The 18,811-nt window shown below is 56.1% G+C and overlaps 2 protein-coding genes across 8 annotated transcripts in view; one reads left to right on the top strand and one right to left on the bottom strand.

The window, feature by feature from the left end:
* CHD5 (chromodomain helicase DNA binding protein 5) overlaps positions 1 to 13,947 on the top strand; it is a 60,872-nt gene extending 46,925 nt beyond the window's left edge. The window contains exons 34-42 of one of the 2 annotated variants that reach the window (XM_041773131.1): positions 4,643 to 4,732; positions 5,504 to 5,518; positions 5,789 to 5,897; positions 7,701 to 7,833; positions 8,264 to 8,459; positions 9,290 to 9,453; positions 9,579 to 9,693; positions 9,792 to 9,845; positions 10,468 to 13,947. In XM_041773131.1, coding sequence (XP_041629065.1) covers positions 4,643 to 4,732; positions 5,504 to 5,518; positions 5,789 to 5,897; positions 7,701 to 7,833; positions 8,264 to 8,459; positions 9,290 to 9,453; positions 9,579 to 9,693; positions 9,792 to 9,799 — 830 coding nt within the window. In that variant the 3' untranslated portion in view covers positions 9,800 to 9,845; positions 10,468 to 13,947. Of the gene's footprint in view, positions 1 to 4,642; positions 4,733 to 5,380; positions 5,519 to 5,788; positions 5,898 to 7,700; positions 7,834 to 8,263; positions 8,460 to 9,289; positions 9,454 to 9,578; positions 9,694 to 9,791; positions 9,846 to 10,467 lie in introns of both variants that reach the window. The other variant, XM_041773130.1, reaches the window with a different exon arrangement.
* Positions 13,948 to 14,456: 509 nt separating this feature from the next.
* The window catches only part of KCNAB2 (potassium voltage-gated channel subfamily A regulatory beta subunit 2), an 84,348-nt gene continuing 79,993 nt past the window's right edge, over positions 14,457 to 18,811 (bottom strand). For 3 of the 6 annotated variants that reach the window (XM_041773124.1, XM_041773126.1, XM_041773125.1), the window contains 2 exons: positions 18,411 to 18,499; positions 14,457 to 17,149 (listed from right to left, as the gene is read on the bottom strand). In XM_041773124.1, coding sequence (XP_041629058.1) covers positions 16,871 to 17,149; positions 18,411 to 18,499 — 368 coding nt within the window. In that variant the 3' untranslated portion in view covers positions 14,457 to 16,870. Of the gene's footprint in view, positions 17,349 to 18,410; positions 18,500 to 18,811 lie in introns of all 6 variants that reach the window. The other 3 variants (XM_041773127.1, XM_041773128.1, XM_041773129.1) reach the window with 1 other exon arrangement.

Here is an 18,811-nt window from a genome sequence, read left to right as displayed (position 1 = left end):
ATGAGGAGAAAGCCTGGGGCGTGGGTCTCTACAGTGGACTTTAGCATTTCATACCATGCAGAGTTTGGGGGTTATTGGGCTTTTTTTTTATATATATAGGTTTTATTTATTTATTCATGAGAGACATAGAAAGAGAGAGTCAGAGACACAGACAGAGGGAGAAGCAGGCTCCACGCAGAGAGCCTGATGTGGGACTTGATCCTGTAACTCTAGGATCATGCCCTGAGCCAAAGGCAGATGCCCAACCCCTGAGCTACCCAGGCGTCCCTGAGCTGTCTTTTTATTAGTGATTTCTGTTAAACTGTGGTTGGAGCACACGAGTCTAATGATACTGTTCCTACATGATATCGATGAAATCTGCTTCCCAGCATAATATGGTCAGATTTTATAAATGGTCATGTGTGGTTGTAAAGAATGCCTATTCTCTCTCTGTGTGTCTCTTAAAAGATTTTATTTATTCATGAGAGACACACAGAGAGGCAGAGACATAGGCAGAGGGAGAAGCAGGCTCCCTGCAGGAAGTCTGATGTGGAACTCGATCCTGAGACCTTGGGATCATGCCCTGAACCAAAGGCAAACGTTCAACCACTGAGCCACCCAGGCATCCTAGGATTTGTTATTTTGAGTCTCAATGTAGAATTTTTGTCTTTTAGCTGGCAAGTTTGATTTCTTTATATTTATTGTAATAGCTAGGTATTTGGATTAATTTTTACTGTCTTATTTTGTGCTTTATAGTACATTTGCCTTTTTAAAAATCTTTCCTGCTGTCTCTTGGATTGATCAGACTTTGTTTATATTTCCCTTTCTCTCAATTTGAAAAGTTTATAGTCAATCCTATTTTATACTCTTAAGATTTTTTTAAAAAAAGATTTTATTTATTTATTTATTAGAGAGTGTATGTGTGCATGCATGTGAGAGCATGCACGAGAGAGAGACAGAGAGAGAGAGAGAGAGAGAGAGAGAGAGAGAGAGAGAGAGAGACTGAGCAGGGGTAGGGGGAGAGGGAGAAGCAGGCTTCCCACTGAGAAGGGAGCCCAATGTGGGGTTTGATCCCAGGACCCTGAGATCATGACCTGAGCTGAAGGCAGACTGAGCCCCCAGGCGCCCCTACTCTTAAGTTTTTAACATGTAACCCTCTTGGATAAGAGAAAGACTGTGGGTGGCTCTACTCACTTCTCATTTTCCATGTGCTGCTGCTCAGTGTTTTAGCTTCAACTTGTTTTCATTTTCCAGATTTGTTGTGGCACTTATTTTTAAATTTTTTTTTTTTTTTTTCTAAAATTTTATTTATTTATGATAGGCACACAGTGAGAGAGAGAGAGAGGCAGAGACACAGGCAGAGGGAGAAGCAGGCTCCATGCACCGGGAGCCCGACGTGGGATTCGATCCCGGGTCTCCAGGATCGCGCCCTGGGCCAAAGGCAGGCGCCAAACCGCTGCGCCACCCAGGGGTCCCTATTTTTAAATTTTTAATCCTTATTTAGATCTTACCATTCTTACCATTCTTAGCACTTTTATGTTTGCGTCCTTGCTCTTCATTGCTTTGTTCAATGCTTTCTTCTTAAAGTATACCCTTTTAATGGTGCTTTCAACAAATTTTGTGTGTGGAAAATTCATTGTGCATTATTTTTCCCTTTACTCTTGAAGAATAATTATCAAAGCACAAGATAGGATAGAGGGGTTTCCCTCAGCATTTTTTTTTTTAAAGTAGGCTCCAGGCCCAGCATGGGACCCAACATCAGGCTTGAACTCATGATGCTGAGATCAAGACCTAGGCCTAGATCAGGAGTCTGACGCTTAACTGACTGAGCCCCCCCAGGCACCCCTTCTCTCAGCTCTTTGAAGATGTTTATTTCCCATGTATTATGGTTTCTGTTGTGCTGAGAAGGCTGCTCTCAGGGTAGTTGTTTTGCTCCTTTGTGGGAAACCTGCCTTTTCTATCTTCCCTGAAATGAAAAGACTGTTTTAAAGATATTCTGTTTATGTCTGGTCAAGCACGGTATCACTACAATGGAATTTTTATTTCTCTTGCTGTGACTAACTGTAATTCTTAAAGCTAAGTGTGATGTCTTTCACTGATTGTGAGAAAATTCTCAGTCATTCCCTCTTCGTCCCCATCCTGTTTATTTTTTCCCGGCCTTCCAATCATTCACCGATTCCTTCATTCATCCGGCACATATGTATTGAAGACCTGCTGTGTGTAGGGTACGACCCCGAGTACTGGGGCCATAAGCAATAGACCAAAATAGCCACAGCCTTTGCGTGGAATTTGTATTCCAGCGGGGGAAGCAGGCGATCAGTGATAAACAGAAACATGTCTTTGTTCAACAAACTCCAAATGCAATGAAAAAAAAAAAAAAAAGCAAGTACCAGGTTAACCAAAGAGGGGACTGGTGTATCTTTCACATCTTTTTTTTTTTTTTAAAAAAAAAGATTTTATTTATTTGCTCATGAGAGACACAGAGAGAGAGGCAGAGACATAGGCAGAGGGAGAAGCAGGCTCCATGCACCGGGAGCCCGATGTGGGATTCGATCCCGGGTCTCCAGGATCGCGCCCTGGGCCAAAGGCAGGCGCCAAACCTCTGCGCCACCCAGGGATCCCCTTTTTGAGTCATCTTTAGATCTAACTTCTGCTTCTTTCTTTATACTGTTTTGTTTTTTCCTACTACCCATTTGTGTTATATATATTATATGGCAGCAAAACAAATCATTATAATCTGTTCTTTTTTAAAAAATTATTTATTTATTTATTCATGAGAGACATAAGCAGGCTCCTCACAGGGAGCCCAATGTGGGACTCGATCCCAGGACCCCAGGATGATGCCCTGAGCCACTGGCAGAAGCTCAACCACTGAGCCACTCAGGTGTCCCTGTAACCCCAGTCTTTTGTTTTTTTTAAAGATTTATTTATTCAGAGAGAGAAAGAGAGGCAGAGACATAGGCAGAGGGAGAAGCAGGCTCCACACAGGAAGCCCAACATGGGACTCGATCCCAGGGCTCCAGGATCACACCCCAAGCTGCAGGTGGCGCTAAACCGCTGCACCACCGGGGCTGCCCTCTAACCTCAGCTCTTAAAACAACACCCATTTACGAGCTCACGGTTTGGTGGGTCAGAAGTCTGGCTCGGCTTGGGTGGGTTCTCTGCTGAGGGTCTCGAAAGACTGATGTTAAGGCATTGGCTCCGGTGGCGGAGTTCTCCCCTGGCAGCTCAGGGAAAAATCTGTTTCCCAGCCAGTTCTTGCTGGCTGACTTCCACTCCTTGGGGTGGGGTAACCGAGGGCCCATTTCCTTGCTGCTGTCGGATGGGGCATGTTCTCAGCACCTAGAAGCTGCCCACATTCCTTGCCCACTTGGTCTTCAGGCTTCAAGCCAGCAGTTGTGTGCCAAATACCCTTGATGTTTCGAAACTCTGATGTCCTTTTCTGTGACTGGTTGGAAAAAGTCTGCTTTTCAAGGGCTGGTGTGATGAGGTCAGGCCCACTCACATGATCTCCCTCTTTGAAGTCCCCTGTGTCCTATCCCACACCCCACTCCAGGGCCCGGAAGTCTTGGAGGACATCTCAGATTTCTGCAGTGAAAATGTTTAAAATGTTAATGATTGTGTATTTTATTTCTAGAAGTTTTAGGTGGCTTTTTCTAATTTTTCTTTTTTCGTGAACTTACGGATTCTCTCATCTTTCTTCTCTCTCTCTCTCTCTCTCTCTGGTGGATGGATAAATGGTTTCTGAAGTTTGGTTGGGTACATCTTCATGGGATTGTTTTATACACGGGAACCCATGTCACCTGAGTAGCAGGAATGTCCTGCTCCGTTTCCAGAAGCCCCGGCCCCTGTGGTCTCGCTAGTGGTCTGGCTGGTCTGGGACCAGTCTTTATGGGACTCTCTCTGTTGGGGCAGCACAATTCAGATTCCATGGTCCGCATGGACTCTGCATGGGGTTTGGGCTCCTTGCTGGAGACTTTCTGCCCCTGGATTCTGTGCAGGAGCCAGGCTTCCTCAGCTCAGCCATGAGGCATTGGATGGAAGTTTCTCTCTTTCACTGAGCACCTGGCATCTGGAGGGTGTTGTTGGAGGGTGTTGGATTCTGGTTCTCTGGTCTTCGGGGCTTGCAGTCTCATCCTCCCTGTCTGGGTGTCAAGACACAGCCCCCCCCCCCCCCCCCGCCCAAGCTTCTTCCTGGCATCTGCTCCCCACCTTCTCTTTATGGCATCGACAATTTCCTTTTCTCCTTGTGAGCTCACTGTGTATTTTTCCAAGGTGATAGGTTTTGCCTGACATTTCTGGGTGTTTGTAAGAGGGTTTTGATTTAATGAAGTCCTGCTGTGTTACCAGAACTTTGAGACCTCTAGTAGTTATCATTGTGGTAGGGAGGATATTGAGACTGTGCCTTGAGGAGTTTGGGGGTGGGGTACTGCTAGGGTAGGAGTGAGGGGAAGGGGCAAGCCGACAGGTGTCGAGGGGGTCCATGCCCTGTATCCCTGCCTTCCTGGAGGATCCCTCCCTGATGGCACTGGTTGGACTCCTCAGTGAAGTGACAGGTGGGATTCTGTGTGTGGCTGAAATGGAGTTGGAAAGTCAGCAGCCCAGAGCCCGTTTTGTCTGTCTCAGACCTTTCCCTACTCTACAAACACCCTTTGTCTTGCAGAAGAAATGCTTCCTGAGAAGGAGAAAATTCTGGACAAGCTGGAGCTAAGCTTGATTCACAGCAGAGGGGATGGCAATGATTTCAGGCCAGGTTTGGGGCTCTTGTGTGTACTCTGTCCTATGTCCCTTGGTCTCTTGAAGGCACCCTCTCTGGACCTTGCTGGGCCTCCTGCAGCTTCCATGGGTACCACCATCTACCCGTTACTCACCTGGCCCAACTGAAGCTGGTGGATGGGAGCCTGAGCCCACCAGCACCAGGAGTGGGAGTCGGGGTGGGAGGAGATGCCTTCCCCTTTCCTAATCCCTCCCATGGCCCCAGCTATCACCAGAAAGGAGAACTTGTCACAGAGTTTGGCCTGGAGCATTTGGGACTCCCATCAGAGACTTTGTGTACCTGTAGGTGCTAGAATGTTCTGGAACACTTGTCACATCAGACCCCCCAGGACAGAACTGCTGTCCTTTAATTTAATATACACTTTCACAGTGCTGTGCCCCATGTTCCCAGGTGGTCTTGAGTGAGGGAGTGGCACCTGGGCCTGGAAACCCCATCTCTGCTTGGGACAGAAGGAGGGGCTGCTTGTTTGTCTGTTTAAAATCCCTCTGGACAGTGAGCCCATGGAGGATGAGGAGATAGGGTCCCACTTGCCTTTGGGTCCCCAGGCCCCAATGCTTGGCACAGAGAGGTCCCTGGGTAGCACCTTTCAGATGGGTAAATGAATATGGGTGTGTTCTCCCGTAGATGACACCAGAGTGGAGGAGAAGGAGCCCATTGAAACACAGCAAAATGGTGACAAAGAGGATGATGAGGAGGGGAAGAAGGAGGACAAGAATGGGAAGTTCAAATTCATGTTCAACATTGCAGATGGAGGCTTCACAGGTATTGCGGTGAGGCGGTGGGCAGAGACCTAGTGTGGGTGTTGTCACAGTCTTCCTAACTATGGGAGTCCCAGGAGTCTGGGCATATGGTTATTTTATACTAAAGTGTGAATACTTGATAAAAGTGCATTATATAACCTTTCCTGGTAACTGGAACACTGAGCTTCCAGGGGTGGGGAGACGGTGGGTGGTGAGAAAGAGACCTTCCTATGCCTGCTTCTGTGAGGGACTGGGGGGCACCTCATTCTGCTCCCCTTGGCTGGCTTCCCAGAGCTACACACACTGTGGCAGAATGAGGAACGTGCTGCTGTGTCCTCGGGGAAAATCTACGACATCTGGCACCGGCGTCATGACTACTGGCTGCTGGCGGGCATCGTGACGTATCCTTGGCCAAGCCAGGCTGGGCAGGACTCTGGCCTGTTCCTCTGTGGACCTCAGGGAGGGACATGGGGTGTGTGGGATAAGGAATCAGTAGCCAGCGCTTCTGATCAGGTGCCGAGGACCCTTTCCCGCTGGTGATGGTGATGATGGTGACAACCATAGCTGCGGCTCATCCCTTTATGCTCAGTGCTCACTCCATCTGCACAGCAGCCTTCCAGGGGGCATCATTGTTGCCCATCACACAGGGGAGGAAACCATGCTCAGAGAGGCCACGGGACTTACCCAGGGACACACAGCTAATAAGCCACAGCCTACCTGTCTGACCACAACAAATACCCCTAACTCCCACCTGGGACATACTTCACCTCCTTCCTGTGATGACGCCTGGAGGGTGCATCACCATTTGTGTTTGGCTAGCATTCATTCATTCAGTCTTGATTGCTCGTGTCCTATGTGCCAGGCATGGAGGATGCAACTGTGAACAGCATTCCCCAGTCCCTGTCTCCCTGGGGCTCACATCCTGCTGGGGACAGTTGGCGAACGCTGTAAGTTAGCCAAGTGTGGCGTTCAACAGAACATGATAGGGCAGGCAAGGAGCAGGGGGAGTGCTGGAGGTGACCGTTGCCTTTTCTCATAAGTGGTCAGGGGTCACATTTGAGCAGAGACCTCCCAGAAACAAGGGGAGAGCCACACAACTGCCTGCAGAAAGCCCCTCAGCAAAGGTGACCTTCATGACAGCCTTGGAACTGGCTGGGAGTGTTCTAGAACAGTGGTCAGCAACCTTTCCTGTAAGGGTCCAGAGCACAAATATTTCAGGCTTTGCAGCGTGATTGCTCTGTCATTGTAGCAAAGGCAGTGATGGACGATAGTGATCCAGTGAGTGTGACCACGTTCCAATAAAGGTTTATTTTAAAAAAATTGGCCGGGGGACAGTTTGGCCTATGGATCGTAGTTACGATTCCTGTTGTGGAGGTGAAGGTGTTTGGAGCCAGTCTGCCTGGGTTCCAATCCTGACTCTGCCCCTTGCTCACCGTGAGACCTTGGGCGAGATCATTTTATTGAGTTTCCTTGTTCAGTTGACGGCTCCAGGGGAGGATTGTTCCTTGTTCCTCGCCAGCTTCTGGGACAGCTGTCAATCCTCGGGTCTCTTGGCCGCGAGGTCACGTGGCCATCTTCCCTGGGTGTCTGTGTGTCTGGGTCCAGATTTCTGTTTTTGTTTTTTTTTTTAAGATTTTATTTATTTGAATTAGCATGAGTGGGGGGTAGGGGCAGAGGAAGAGGGAGAAGCAGACTCCCCGCTGAGCAGGGAGCCTGACGTGGGGCTCCGTCCCAGGACCCTGAGATCATGACCTGAGTGGAAGGCAGATGCTTCACTGACGGAGCCAGCCAGGTGCCCTAGATTTCCTCTTATAAGGAGACCAGTCACTGGATTCGTGCCCATCCTCATCCAGCGTGACCCCTTCTTAACTGGATTGTAGCTACCAAGACTGTTTCTGAACAAAGTCCCAGCCCCAGGTGTGGGTGTTGGGACTTGTTAGGATGAAAGGGTTCAGTCCCCAAAGCTCTGTTGCTCTTGGGGCTCCTGAGGGCCCCTGCTGGTGTTTGTTGATTGTCAGGTTGTCATTGTCAACCTGCTCACCTCTTGGCCAAGGTTGATGACCGACTGTTCAAAAGCACACAGCCTGGGCTGCTGCAGCTGGGATGCTGGCACCGGCTGGCACTGGGTTGGTCCCCACTCGCTCTTCCCTTGCCCATTCCCTGCCATCCATGGTCGGGTTTGCCCTTAACGGAGCCACACCCAGGCATGGCTATGCCCGCTGGCAGGACATCCAGAATGACCCAAGATACATGATCCTCAACGAGCCCTTCAAGTCCGAGATCCACAAGGGCAATTACTTGGAGATGAAGAACAAGTTTCTGGCCCGTAGGTTCAAGGTCAGTCCCAGCAGGGCCAGAGCCTGCGGGGCAGGGGTGGGGGGCTGTTGCTGCAGGAGGACGGGCTGCATGAGGGGGGCCTGGGGCAAGGCAGGACTGACTGAGCAGCAGCCCGGCAGCCCCCTCCTCATTTCCGTGGTCCTGGGCCAGGCTGTCCACCAGGGTTGTCCTGTAGTCCACCAACAGTGTGCTGGGTCCTTGATCTGGGCCAGGCCCCGCTGAGTGCGTGTCCCTGCCCCGGGGAGGATGGTGCAGAGAACCCAGATTGCGGAGAGTTCCGGGGCTGGGAGCTCTAAGAACAGCAAGGGTGGACTGATGAGCAGAAGCACAGCTTCCCTCCTTCCCTTTCACCCATTCCCAGGCCCAAAGGGGTGGGTGCTGGTGGACGGGGGGTCGGGCTGGCACTCAGTCCCTCCTGCCACATCCCCAGCTACTGGAGCAGGCGCTGGTCATCGAGGAGCAGCTCCGGAGGGCTGCCTACCTTAATATGACCCAGGACCCCAACCACCCAGCCATGGCCCTCAACGCCCGCCTGGCCGAGGTGGAGTGCCTTGCCGAGAGCCACCAGCATCTGTCCAAGGAGTCCCTTGCTGGGAACAAGCCAGCTAACGCCGTCCTGCACAAGGGTGAGCCAGCCTACTTCCCGACGGTGGGCCTACCTGCCTTCCTCCTGCCCTGTGGATCCTTGGCCTTGATGAGGGCACTATGGGGCAGGGGCCAGCCCCATGAGCCAGTCAGGGAGAGTTCAGCCCCTCCAGTCTCTGGACTCTGTCTCAAGGCCCTGGGCTGGGGGTAGGTAACACAGAAGTCTATTTGACTTACACTCTTGCTTATGAGGCCCTGACAATATGCTTTAAACACGTTATCTCTTTAATGCTTGTGATATCCTAAAGTGGTAAGGTTTATTGCCCCATTTTATTTTATTTTTAAAGATTTTATTTATTAGAGCACTAGAGACAGCAAGCACGAGTGGGGGGCAGAGGCAGAGGGAGAAGCAGACTCCCTGCTGAGCTGGAAGCCCCATGTGGGGCTCAATCCCAGGACCCTGGGATCATGACCTGAGCCAAAGGCAGACAACCACTGAGCCACGCAGGTGCCTCTTACTGCCACATTTTAAAGACAGGGACGTTCAGGCTCAGGGTGGTGAAATTAATTGCCCAAGATCTCCCAGGATTCAGACCTTTGACTCCTATGCTCCAGAACTTCTGGAAGCTCCCAGGCTGGTCAGAGGGACGGGGGAGCAAGGTCAGGCTCACACGAGAGCCTCTGGATCTTCTGAGCACTGCTGTGTCTGGGTGACGCCTCCCTGGGAGCTGGGGGCTGGTGGAGGGCCTGGTGGAAGCCTGGTATTGGGGCAGAGTGTCTGGCTCTCTCCCGGCAGCCTTCCGGCCCCTGGGGAAAGGCTGCTTGCAGGGTGGGGAGCAGCAACTCCTCTCTCCCCCCTTCCCTCCTGAAGTCCTGAACCAGCTGGAGGAGCTGCTAAGCGACATGAAGGCGGACGTGACACGCCTCCCGTCCATGCTGTCCCGAATCCCCCCCGTGGCCGCCCGCCTCCAGATGTCGGAGCGCAGCATCCTGAGCCGCCTGACCAACCGAGCTGGCGACCCCACCATCCAGCAGGTCAGGTTTGGCCCATGCGCCCTGGGCCCAGTCCCCACCACGCACTGTCAGTCCAGGGTGCCCTGTGCTGGGGCTTGGGCGGGGTCGCAGGAGCGTGACCTCTCAACCTGGGTCCTTGCCTCCAGGGCGCTTTCGGCAACTCCCAGATGTACAACAACAACTTTGGGCCCAACTTCCGGGGCCCTGGACCGGGAGGGATTGTCAACTACAACCAGATGCCCCTGGGGCCCTATGTGACCGGTAGGTGCCCGTCACTTCTGGGCAGCATGTGCAGGGGCGCCCCTGGGGCCTGGCCTGCCCGCAGCACCCCGGCAGCCCAGCTTCTGTCTCTCCCGCAGATATCTAGCTGTCCGCGTGATTTCCCTCTGTTGCAGTGCTCATTTCCAGCTGAGGTAAGCCGGCATGGGCATGTTCCCGGGCCCTGGTCCCCTCCTCAGGGTGGCAAGTCTGGCCCTGCCAGGATCAGCTTGGATTCGCCCCTGGGTGGGGTCCTGCATGTCTGGGCATGCGTGTGTTCATGGAAGTGAGCCCCAAACCCAGGCCTCACGGTTCTGCCTCCACTGCCCAGCTGGGTGGCAGGCACCCCAGGACATCTACTCCTGTCTGGGGGGCAAGGGGGGTAGCTCAGGTTCCGAGGGGCAAGGGGGTAGCTCAGGTTCCGAGGGGGTAAGGGCTGATGACTGGGAGTAGGGAGCTCATTCCTCAAAAACTGCCAGTTTACTCAGGCCTCCTCCACCTGGACCGGCGCCCCCCTCCCCGCCCCTGAGTCCTGTCTGTCCTTATAAGAACTGTGGCTTCGGGTGGAGGCTTGGGGGTTTCCAGGCTGACTGCCCCCTCAGCACACTCTTCCTAGGGCCTCTCTGGCACCCTCAGTGTGACGGGGAGATCCTGGAGCTCCTTCCAATGGGAGTTGGCTGGGGCAGGTGGAGGGTGGGTGGCTGCATGGTGTTGGGTGCTCCCCTCTGATGAAGACCTGGCGCCTCAATGGGATGACCTGTAATCTGCCTCTTGCAGCCACGCCTTCCGGGCCACCTTCCCGACCCCCACAGGAGAGAAAAGCTCCCACCTTTTTAGGAGCCATGCCACCTTGGGACAGAAAGGGAAACTGAGTCATGCCATCACATGGGGGACGAGGCCCAGCCTGGCTGGGCTGGAGCCCGGAAGTGCCACCTCATCATATCGCAATTGTTCCACCCGGCGTCACACCCACACCACACTGGGACGTGCCCCTTGGCCACCTTTGCCAGACAACTTCTTAGAGGAGATTTCATTTATTTGTACATCTTTTGCACTTTCTTATTGAAGACTTGAACGAGTCTGTCTTGATAAAAGTTGAGTGACGTATGGAGGGATGTAACCTGCAGCATTCACGTCTCTCTCTGTCAACGGGCTCCAGACTGTACGGGAAGATCCTAGAAGCCCTGCTGCTGCCCCGTGGACTCAGCCCGCCTGGGGAGCCCTCAGCGTGCCCCCCAACCCCACCCCCCACCCCGTCTGTGCTGCCTGACTGCCCGTGTTCTGGCCCCCTGCCCCTTGGGGCGCCCCAGTGCTGAATGGGTCAGGACTGGGGATGGCTGTCCAGCCCAAGGGTAGAGACCTTGGCTGATGCCCAGGGCAGGGAGTTTATTCTACCCCCTTCCTGCCAGGGCTGGAGACCACCAGGTATGTGCTATCTCTGTGGGGGAGGGGAGCTGTCAGCAGGTACGTGGCCCTGGCCCAGCAGGTCTTGCAGGACCTGAACTCTTATCACCAGCGGAGGGCCTGTGGTCCCTGCCCTGCTGCATGGCAGGCCACGGCATGTGCTCCTGGGAGGGAGGGGAAGAACCTGTGCGAAGGGCATAGAGGCTGCTAGAGCCTTAGTCTCGGCCTCTGAGGGCAGGGGCTTGTCCTCTGTTGGGGTGTGGTTAGCATCCTAGCAGAGAAGGCCACATTGGCTCTGGGGATGGCCCTGGAGACCCTGGCCCTGCCCAGTGCCCTAGGAGGCCCGTCACACCCACCTCTAGATCCACACTCCCTGTTCATTCTCCTGGCCACACCTTGGAGCCTGGACTTATCCCTGTCTTCCTGCCCCTGGTGGGGTCCTGACCTGGTCACTTGCCACCCAGGTTGGGGCCACGGCTGCCTTGCTGTGTTGTCAGATGGCGTAGAGACAGGGGCCTGGACCTGATGACTCCCCAGCCCTCCTAGCTGGAGCATCCCGGGCTTCCTGCCTTGTCTCCTGTGGGGAACAGCCACTGGCATCCCTCCTGCACTCAGCCAGTGGGCTCCTGTGTGGCCCTAGCTGGTGGGGAGGAGTGGGCCAGGCCCAGGGGCTGTGTTTGATGCTTCCTCGGCCTTGGCTCAGCCTGGAAGGGTTTTCCCAGCTTTGGGCATGGGGCTTCCTGGGGAAGTGCCCCGGCTGTAGAATCCAGGATGGGCCAAGGTGTGGGGGCCTGTCTTGGGAGCTCTTGGGCAACTGGCCAGCCCTCATGGGGTCCCAGGTGTCCTCTGTAAATGGCTCTCTGTAAACCCCTTGAGGGCTAGATCCCAAAGCTGCTCCATCTTGGTGTCCCCTCGCTTTGGTCTCAATCAGCACCTCCAAGGCTGACTCTGCTCTGGCACCGTGGTGGGCACAGGGGCGAGTATCCTGAAGGTGGCATGCTGGTTTCTGGGACATTGCCCCCTGGGAAGGGCAGGGTCACCTCCAATCCACTCGGTTCCTGCAGTTCCTGCACGTGCCTGTGTCCTCTGGTCAGTGCCTCCCTGCAAAGGCTCCTGGCTCAGGCGACAGGCGAGGTGACCACATGAGCACCCCCCCCCCCACCTGCCCTAACCCAGAGCCCTGTGACACTCTCTCCCAGACCTCACTGGGCAGTCTTGCCTCTTCTGGCCACAGAGGATGGGTCTTAAGTGTCCAGCCAGGAGGCACATCGTAGGGCAGGGGTCTACATCTCCACTCTTGCACTGAGGGCCAACAGTCCCCCTGTTGTCAGCCCTTCCTCCCAGGAAGCCTCCCTCTGTCCCCCGATCCTTGCTTCCATGCCAGGCCTCCCCTTGCCCTCCTCTACTGGGCCAGAGCTGGGTACCCACAATGGCCAGGTCTAAGAAAAGCTCAGCTCTCCACGATCTGCACCTGGAAGCCCGGGAGGGGGGTACTTCAGGAAGTTGGAGAGTGGGTTTCCGACTGGCTGGTTTGGGAGAGGAAATGGATCTCGGACTGTTTTCTTAGTTTATCACTTATCTCCTGCCACAAGTGGTGGCGGGGAGCAGGGCGTCCGCTGTCTTTGACATCTCCCGGCTGGGTTTGGTTTTTGCTGCTGGCAGAAGGAGGGGCTTTGCGTACAAGCAGAATCCTAGAGCACCCGCCCGCATTTTTGTTTCCAGCCACCCTATTATTTATACCAGTACTGAGTAGGCTTTCTATCCAACCATCTTTGGGCCACAGTTTTGGAAAGCATTTCCCTCCAGGCTCCCAGGTGACGGGGAGCTTGGGCTGCCTGACCGGGTCTGGAGGGCACCCCCACCCTTGCACACACCTGCCCCCGAAAGTGCATTCCATGTGAGGAGACCCTCCCTGCAAGCCAGCTTCAGGAGCTCCTTTGCTTTCTGGAAGTTATGACCATGGTCCTGCTGGTCCCCATGACTGGTCCAGGTGCCTGCCCTCCTGCTCTTCGGGGGTCCCTTTCCAGGGTCCTCTGGGGCCTCCCCGGCCCAGACTGTGGCTGGTCGAGTCTTGCCGCAGTGACACTGTAGCTCTTGCTCCCAAACGTCGGGTCCCAGAGCTCTTGAGGGCCTGCGAGGGTCATGTAGAGGGTGGGCTTGAGGACAGGAGTGCCTCCAGGGCTTGGTTGCGAGGCGGGGATGAGGTCTTGGCCTGGCCGTGGCCTCAGGTCCCTCCCCACCCTGCCCTGAGCCTGCGGCTTGTCCTGTGCCCACCCCTGTCTCTGTTGAGGAAGCCGGCTCCTGCCCCATTTTCTATTTCTGGAAGTTTACAGGTTGTGGTGCATCAGCCCAAAGTCATTGGCTTTGTGTTTTGGGTTTTTTTCTTAGTTTTCAGATTTTTTTTAAACAAAGTATTTTTTTAGGTGCGATAACCCAGAAAGGGCCCGTTAGGTATGTGTGTATGTCCTGAACCCCTGACGTGGAGATGGGGAGCTCCTGTGTGCCGGAGATGAGGCAAGGGTCCTGCCCTCTGTGTGTTAGAGCATGGGGGTGTGGGGGAGCAGACCCCCACCCAGGTTGGCATCTGGCCCAGCCAAGGGGGCCGGGCCCCTGGCCCTGGGTACAGCTCCAGGCCAACAAAGGGGCCAGGGTCTTTGGGGTGAGTTGGGAGGGTCCCGGCCAGGGGGCTGGAGCTGGAAGCTGAGCCCCTGTGAGTGGCGACCTGTCCGGTCCCTGGCAGGACACACGGGAGGCTGGACAGGGACTGCAGCCGACACAATCCCCTTAACTTTGTACTCTGTGTGTGTGTCTTGGTTTTCTGTGTTTTAATAAATCCTTTGGGAAAGGATTCAATCAAAGTGTTTTCCTAGATTCTCATTCATCTAGGATGGGGTGGGGTGGGGTTGGGGTGTGGGGATGGAGTGTCCCCCAAAGCCACCTCCCACCGGAGAAGCAGGGCCTTGTGAGGCAGAGGGGGCTGGCTGGGAAAGGGGCGATGCCTGACTCTCCCCCCTGCACCTCTAAACGCCAACACAACATGGTGTCAGGGAAACACTGAGCTCCCAGTGGAGGGGAGCCCCCGCCTCCCGGGGCCCTGGTCTCTGTACCCAGAGAGCACAGCAGCCTCCCAGCAACCCAGCTTGTGTGTGTTGAGCGTGGGGGGTACCCCTGTCCCCAGATTACTTGGGCTGAGGGGGCCTCAGTCTCTGATCCCAGTCTCTCTCCCCAGGACCCTTCTTCTCAACCCCACCCTTTGCCCCAGGGACAGGATTCCGGGGGTGGGCGGGGAGCCCAGCTTTTTCCTTGCCTCCCTACTGCCAGCAGCTGGACCCCTGGAAATGAGAGGAGCAGAGAGCCGCAGACCCCCGACAGGCTGGGGTTTTATTTATCATTCCATAAATACGGTGGCTGAATCTCGGCTGGGTGTCCTGGGAGCGCGGGGCGGAAGGCAGTCTCTGCCTATGGTAGGGAGTGCAGTTAGCTGAGGAGCCACGGTCGGTCGTTAAAAAAAAGGGGAGAGAAGAAAAGCGCATTATTTACACGACAGGAGGGGGACAGAAGACGGAGTGAGCCCCTCTGTCATTCCTCGGGACCTCGGATTCGCACTGGATTTGGGATGAGAGATGGTGGGGGCTCCGAGCGTCTGCAAGGGAGACCGAGCCCCCCTGGCCCGCAGCCCCCAGCCCAGGCCTCTGTCCTGTGTTGGGCACACCCAGAGGGCTCCCCAGGAGCACACTCTGCCTCGACGGGAGGGCCAGAGGCTGGCGGGCGGGCGGCCGCTGGGGCTCCGAGGGCCTGCTCTCGACTGGGGGGGGGGGGCGTCAGGCCAGCTGGCCCTTGACCCGCGCTGGGGCATGGCCGCTCCTCCAGGGCTTGCCTCCTATTTCCAGACTCCGGCTGCCCTTGGGCCCGCCTGACCCCCTCCCCCCACACCAGCCCCCTTCTAAGTCCTGGGGTGCTCCCCCAGGGGGCTGAGCCCTGTCCTCCCTGCTAGCGGCTGTGGAAAAACTAGGACACCTTGGGCCCAGGCTGTGGACGGCGCCCCAGGCTGGGAAGCTGCTTGGGTCCCGGCAACAGGCATTTCGGCCTCGGCCCAGCTCAGCTTTGAGGGCCCTTGTCTCGTGTTTGGCCAACATGTGGCCAACATGCCTGGCCTTCCCAGCTGCGGCTCCTGGTGAGAGGGCCCCACTGCCAGCCCTGCTCTATCTCTCGGCAGTGGGCAAGCTAGGGGCAGCAGTGTGAGCACCCCCAACCCCGCCAGCTATCACTCTCCCCGGTGGAGGGTGGGCCATCTGGTCCCTCTGTTCAGCTGGGGCTGCCTGGCCCGAGTGGTGGTGGGGGGTGGCCACAGCTGGAGTGGAGGGGCCCTGCTGGGGTAGGCTCACTTCCTCCCCACCCCTGCAACCTGCAGCTTGTGGATTTGGTGGAGGTGATGCCCAGGGGCCTGGTGTGGGAGAAAGGGGGAAGGTTCTAAACTCCAGGGTCAGCACAAATGTCAGGAATGGAAATTGTCTGCCTCCCTACCTCAGGCCTCGGCCCAGCTAGCACTGGCCAGCAGGCCCTCTGGGAACGGCAGGGAGGAGCCCCTCCAACAGCAGCTTCTTTGAAGGGCGAAGCAGGACTGGCTTGCCTGCTGCAGTGAGGGTGGGGATGGGGGTGGGGGTGCATCAGGTGTGGGTGGCCAGCGCTGTCCGCCCAGACCACCTGGACTGGAGGCACGTAGGCGTCCTTCAGAGTGGGCTCCTGGCTCCTGCCCCCACCGCCAGCAGAGGCCCATACCTCAGGACCCCGGGGGCCGGGACTCCTGGCTATAGGCCCCTCCCCCATGTTTCTGGGGCGGGGGCTGACAGTTCTGTATGTCCTTCCTCAATCTGTTCTAGGCCGGGAGGGAATGCCTAAGTCCAGCCATCCTGGCCTCTTCACAGGGTGTGCAGAGAGCCGGGGGTGGTACTGTTGCCTGTCTGCCTGGGGGACAAGCTCCGGGCACCCTGACTTGGCACCCTACCATGGGGTGCCTTGCCCCAACCTGATCTGAGGCCTTGAAGAAGGCACTGCTCCAGGGAGAGGCTCCTGGGGTCTTTTCCTTGATTGTGGGGGCCACTGCTAGATGTTCAGGCCCCCTAGTCCCTGGGCATGCAGCACACAAAGCCCTAGGGACCCACCCTCACTGAAAGGGCCTAAGGGTGGCCTCTCTGCATCCTTGAGGGCCACAACCCAGGCAGAGCAGAGTGGGCTGCCCTGCATGTGGTCAAACCCAGTGTCTAGCTACGGATGCGCGACCTCAAGGCCTTCTGGGGTAAGGACAGAGCCCCTGGCAAGGAGGACAGTGGGGCCCTGGAGAGACCTGGGCTGGAGCCAGCTCCTCAGACCCCTCCTGTGGGCTTGGGGCTGCTCTGGGCACGGGGCTCATCAACTGTGTGCAGGGAGGCAGCTGGCAGGGTGATGAACTCAGACCCCCAAAATTCCCGTGGGCCCCAAACTGATAGTGAATCCCCCTGGATCTCTGCCCCTGCCAGTAAGGGTGGGGGTGGGGGTCAAGGGACAGCACGGAAGGCCCCAGAGAGACCCGCTGGGGCAGGTGGTGGTGCTGAAGAAGGTGCAGAATGAATCTGAGGTCAGGCCCATCGTAAAATCCTGGGAGCCCTTGACAAGAGGGAAGTGGAGGGGGACCCCACTGGGGAGGCCCTGCCCAACATCCAGTGCCCCAGCAGAGGGGGCCACAGGAAGGGCCAGCCCTGGTTTCCTCTTTCCCACCCCCAATACCAAGTGGGGGTTCTCAGCAGATGAGAGGCCAGCCCTGCTGCCCCCAGGACACAGGCCCGGCCTGGAGGCATCTCTGGGAAAGGCGGAGGCTGGGAGCAGCTGGGGTGCTTTCTTCTTGGAGGGGGAGTAGAGGCTGTAGGTGGGCTCGGGCGGGACCGCTCCAACATCCTGCCCCATCAACGCGGCCTCCCCGGCACGGATCTGAATTCGGTCCCGCGAAGCAGTGAATGGTGTCTTGCAGCAACTTTTGAGATCTTTTCCCCACGAGGAGGACATCTTGCCGTGATGTTTTCTGTTTGATGCAAACCACACCCCTGATTTGGCTTCAAAACGGCTTAAGCGAGCGAACAGAGAGACTAGGAGGGAAAGAGAAACTGTCCGGGCAAGCGGCCGGGGGCTTCTTAGGATCTGTAGTCCTTTTTGCTGTAGGGTTTATTGCCCAAAATACTATCAATCTCGTGGATAATGGAAGACGACAGTTTCGGAAGGACCTGCGTGCGAGGACAGGAGCTAATCAGAATCCCACCCCTGAGACTGGCCCGGCCTGTGGAGGAGGCTGGGTGACAGTCTTCGGGCCACTGCTGGCCTGGCCTGCCTCATCGCATCAGACTCTCGCCCAAGCAGGTGGGCACTAGGCTGCTTCTGTGTTCCACAAGTTCTGGGGCAGAGAGGAAGCCTGCCTGGGTTTATCGCTGCGCCTCAAGCTCCAGAATGCTCTAGAACAGTCTAGAAGGCATAAAATACAGGTTCCAGGGCCAGACCCCTGATACCTTCACCCCCAAACTACTTTTCCTAGCCTTCCATACTTCAACCAACAGCAAGGCCACCCTTGCAGGTAACGCAAGCCTGTGGGCGGCCTCTTCCTGTGCTCACCCTGGTCCCCATCCCGTTGGCCTCACAGTCCTGAACATCCAGGATCCAACCCTCTCCAAGGGGGCCTGCTGTCACTTCCCTGCAGATTTCTCCTTGCCCTCCTCCTGTTCCCTAAAGGCTTTCCTCCACTCAGCAGCCAGGGGGAGAGGGATCAGGCCCTCCTCTGCTCTGGAGGGGGGGGCTCCTGCTCACCCAACAACCACCAAAGTCCCTAGAACCCTGGGCACAGTCCCCCCTTCCCCTGCCCCGCCCCTCTGCTCCAGGCCACGCCCACCAGCGCCTCCTTTGCTCCTGGCGGTTCCTCCAGGGGTTTGTAGGTGCCACTCCTCACCCTTGGAGCCTTTGCTTACATGTCATTCTTTCAGCAAGCCTACCCCCTGACCCCCTTCAGCCTGGACCACGGCACCACCTCCCTTCTGCGCCCACCAACTCCCCTGCCCTTGCTCTGGTGCTTATCACCTTCATATTCCAATTTCCTCATTTCTTGCATTCAGAGCTCACTGTCTGCTCTTCCAGAGCAGAGCTTTTGGTGGCTCGCTGATGTAGCCCGGACACTTACAACAGTGCCTGGCACACTGTAGGTGCCCAACAACATGGGCTGGATGAATGACTGACTAGGACCTTGAGTTCGGTTCAAGGGTTTGGGGGTGACACATGCACAGCTCCCCCCCCCAACTCACCTGTATTGCTCCAATGTTCTCCATTAGCTGGTCTGCACTGGAAGCACCCAGGAGCACAGAGCTCACTCCCTCATTCCTCAGGCACCAGGCTGGGGCAGTAGAACCAGAGGTGAGGGAGACACACCCAGGGCAGGGGCCCTTCCTGGTTCTTCCCTGTCCCTAACTGGGCCACAGAGATCCAGCCTGTGGGCCATGGGGCTGAGGGTGCCCAGAATGTCCCTGGCAAAGGCCTGGTACTAACAGTGTCCAGGGGGAGAGGTGGCCCAAGTGCTCAGGGATGACCCCCCACCCTTGTCTCCCCATGAATGTAGGGGCCCTATTACCTACTGGCTAAGGGAGGCAGTGGCCCAGGCACTCAAGGACTCCTGACATGGCCCCAGGGCCAGTACTCAATCCTTCCC

Source organism: Vulpes lagopus, chromosome 10, assembly GCF_018345385.1.
Source record: "Vulpes lagopus strain Blue_001 chromosome 10, ASM1834538v1, whole genome shotgun sequence".
Taxonomy (NCBI): Eukaryota; Metazoa; Chordata; class Mammalia; order Carnivora; family Canidae; genus Vulpes; species Vulpes lagopus.
This window is presented reverse-complemented; position numbering and strand designations above follow the sequence as displayed.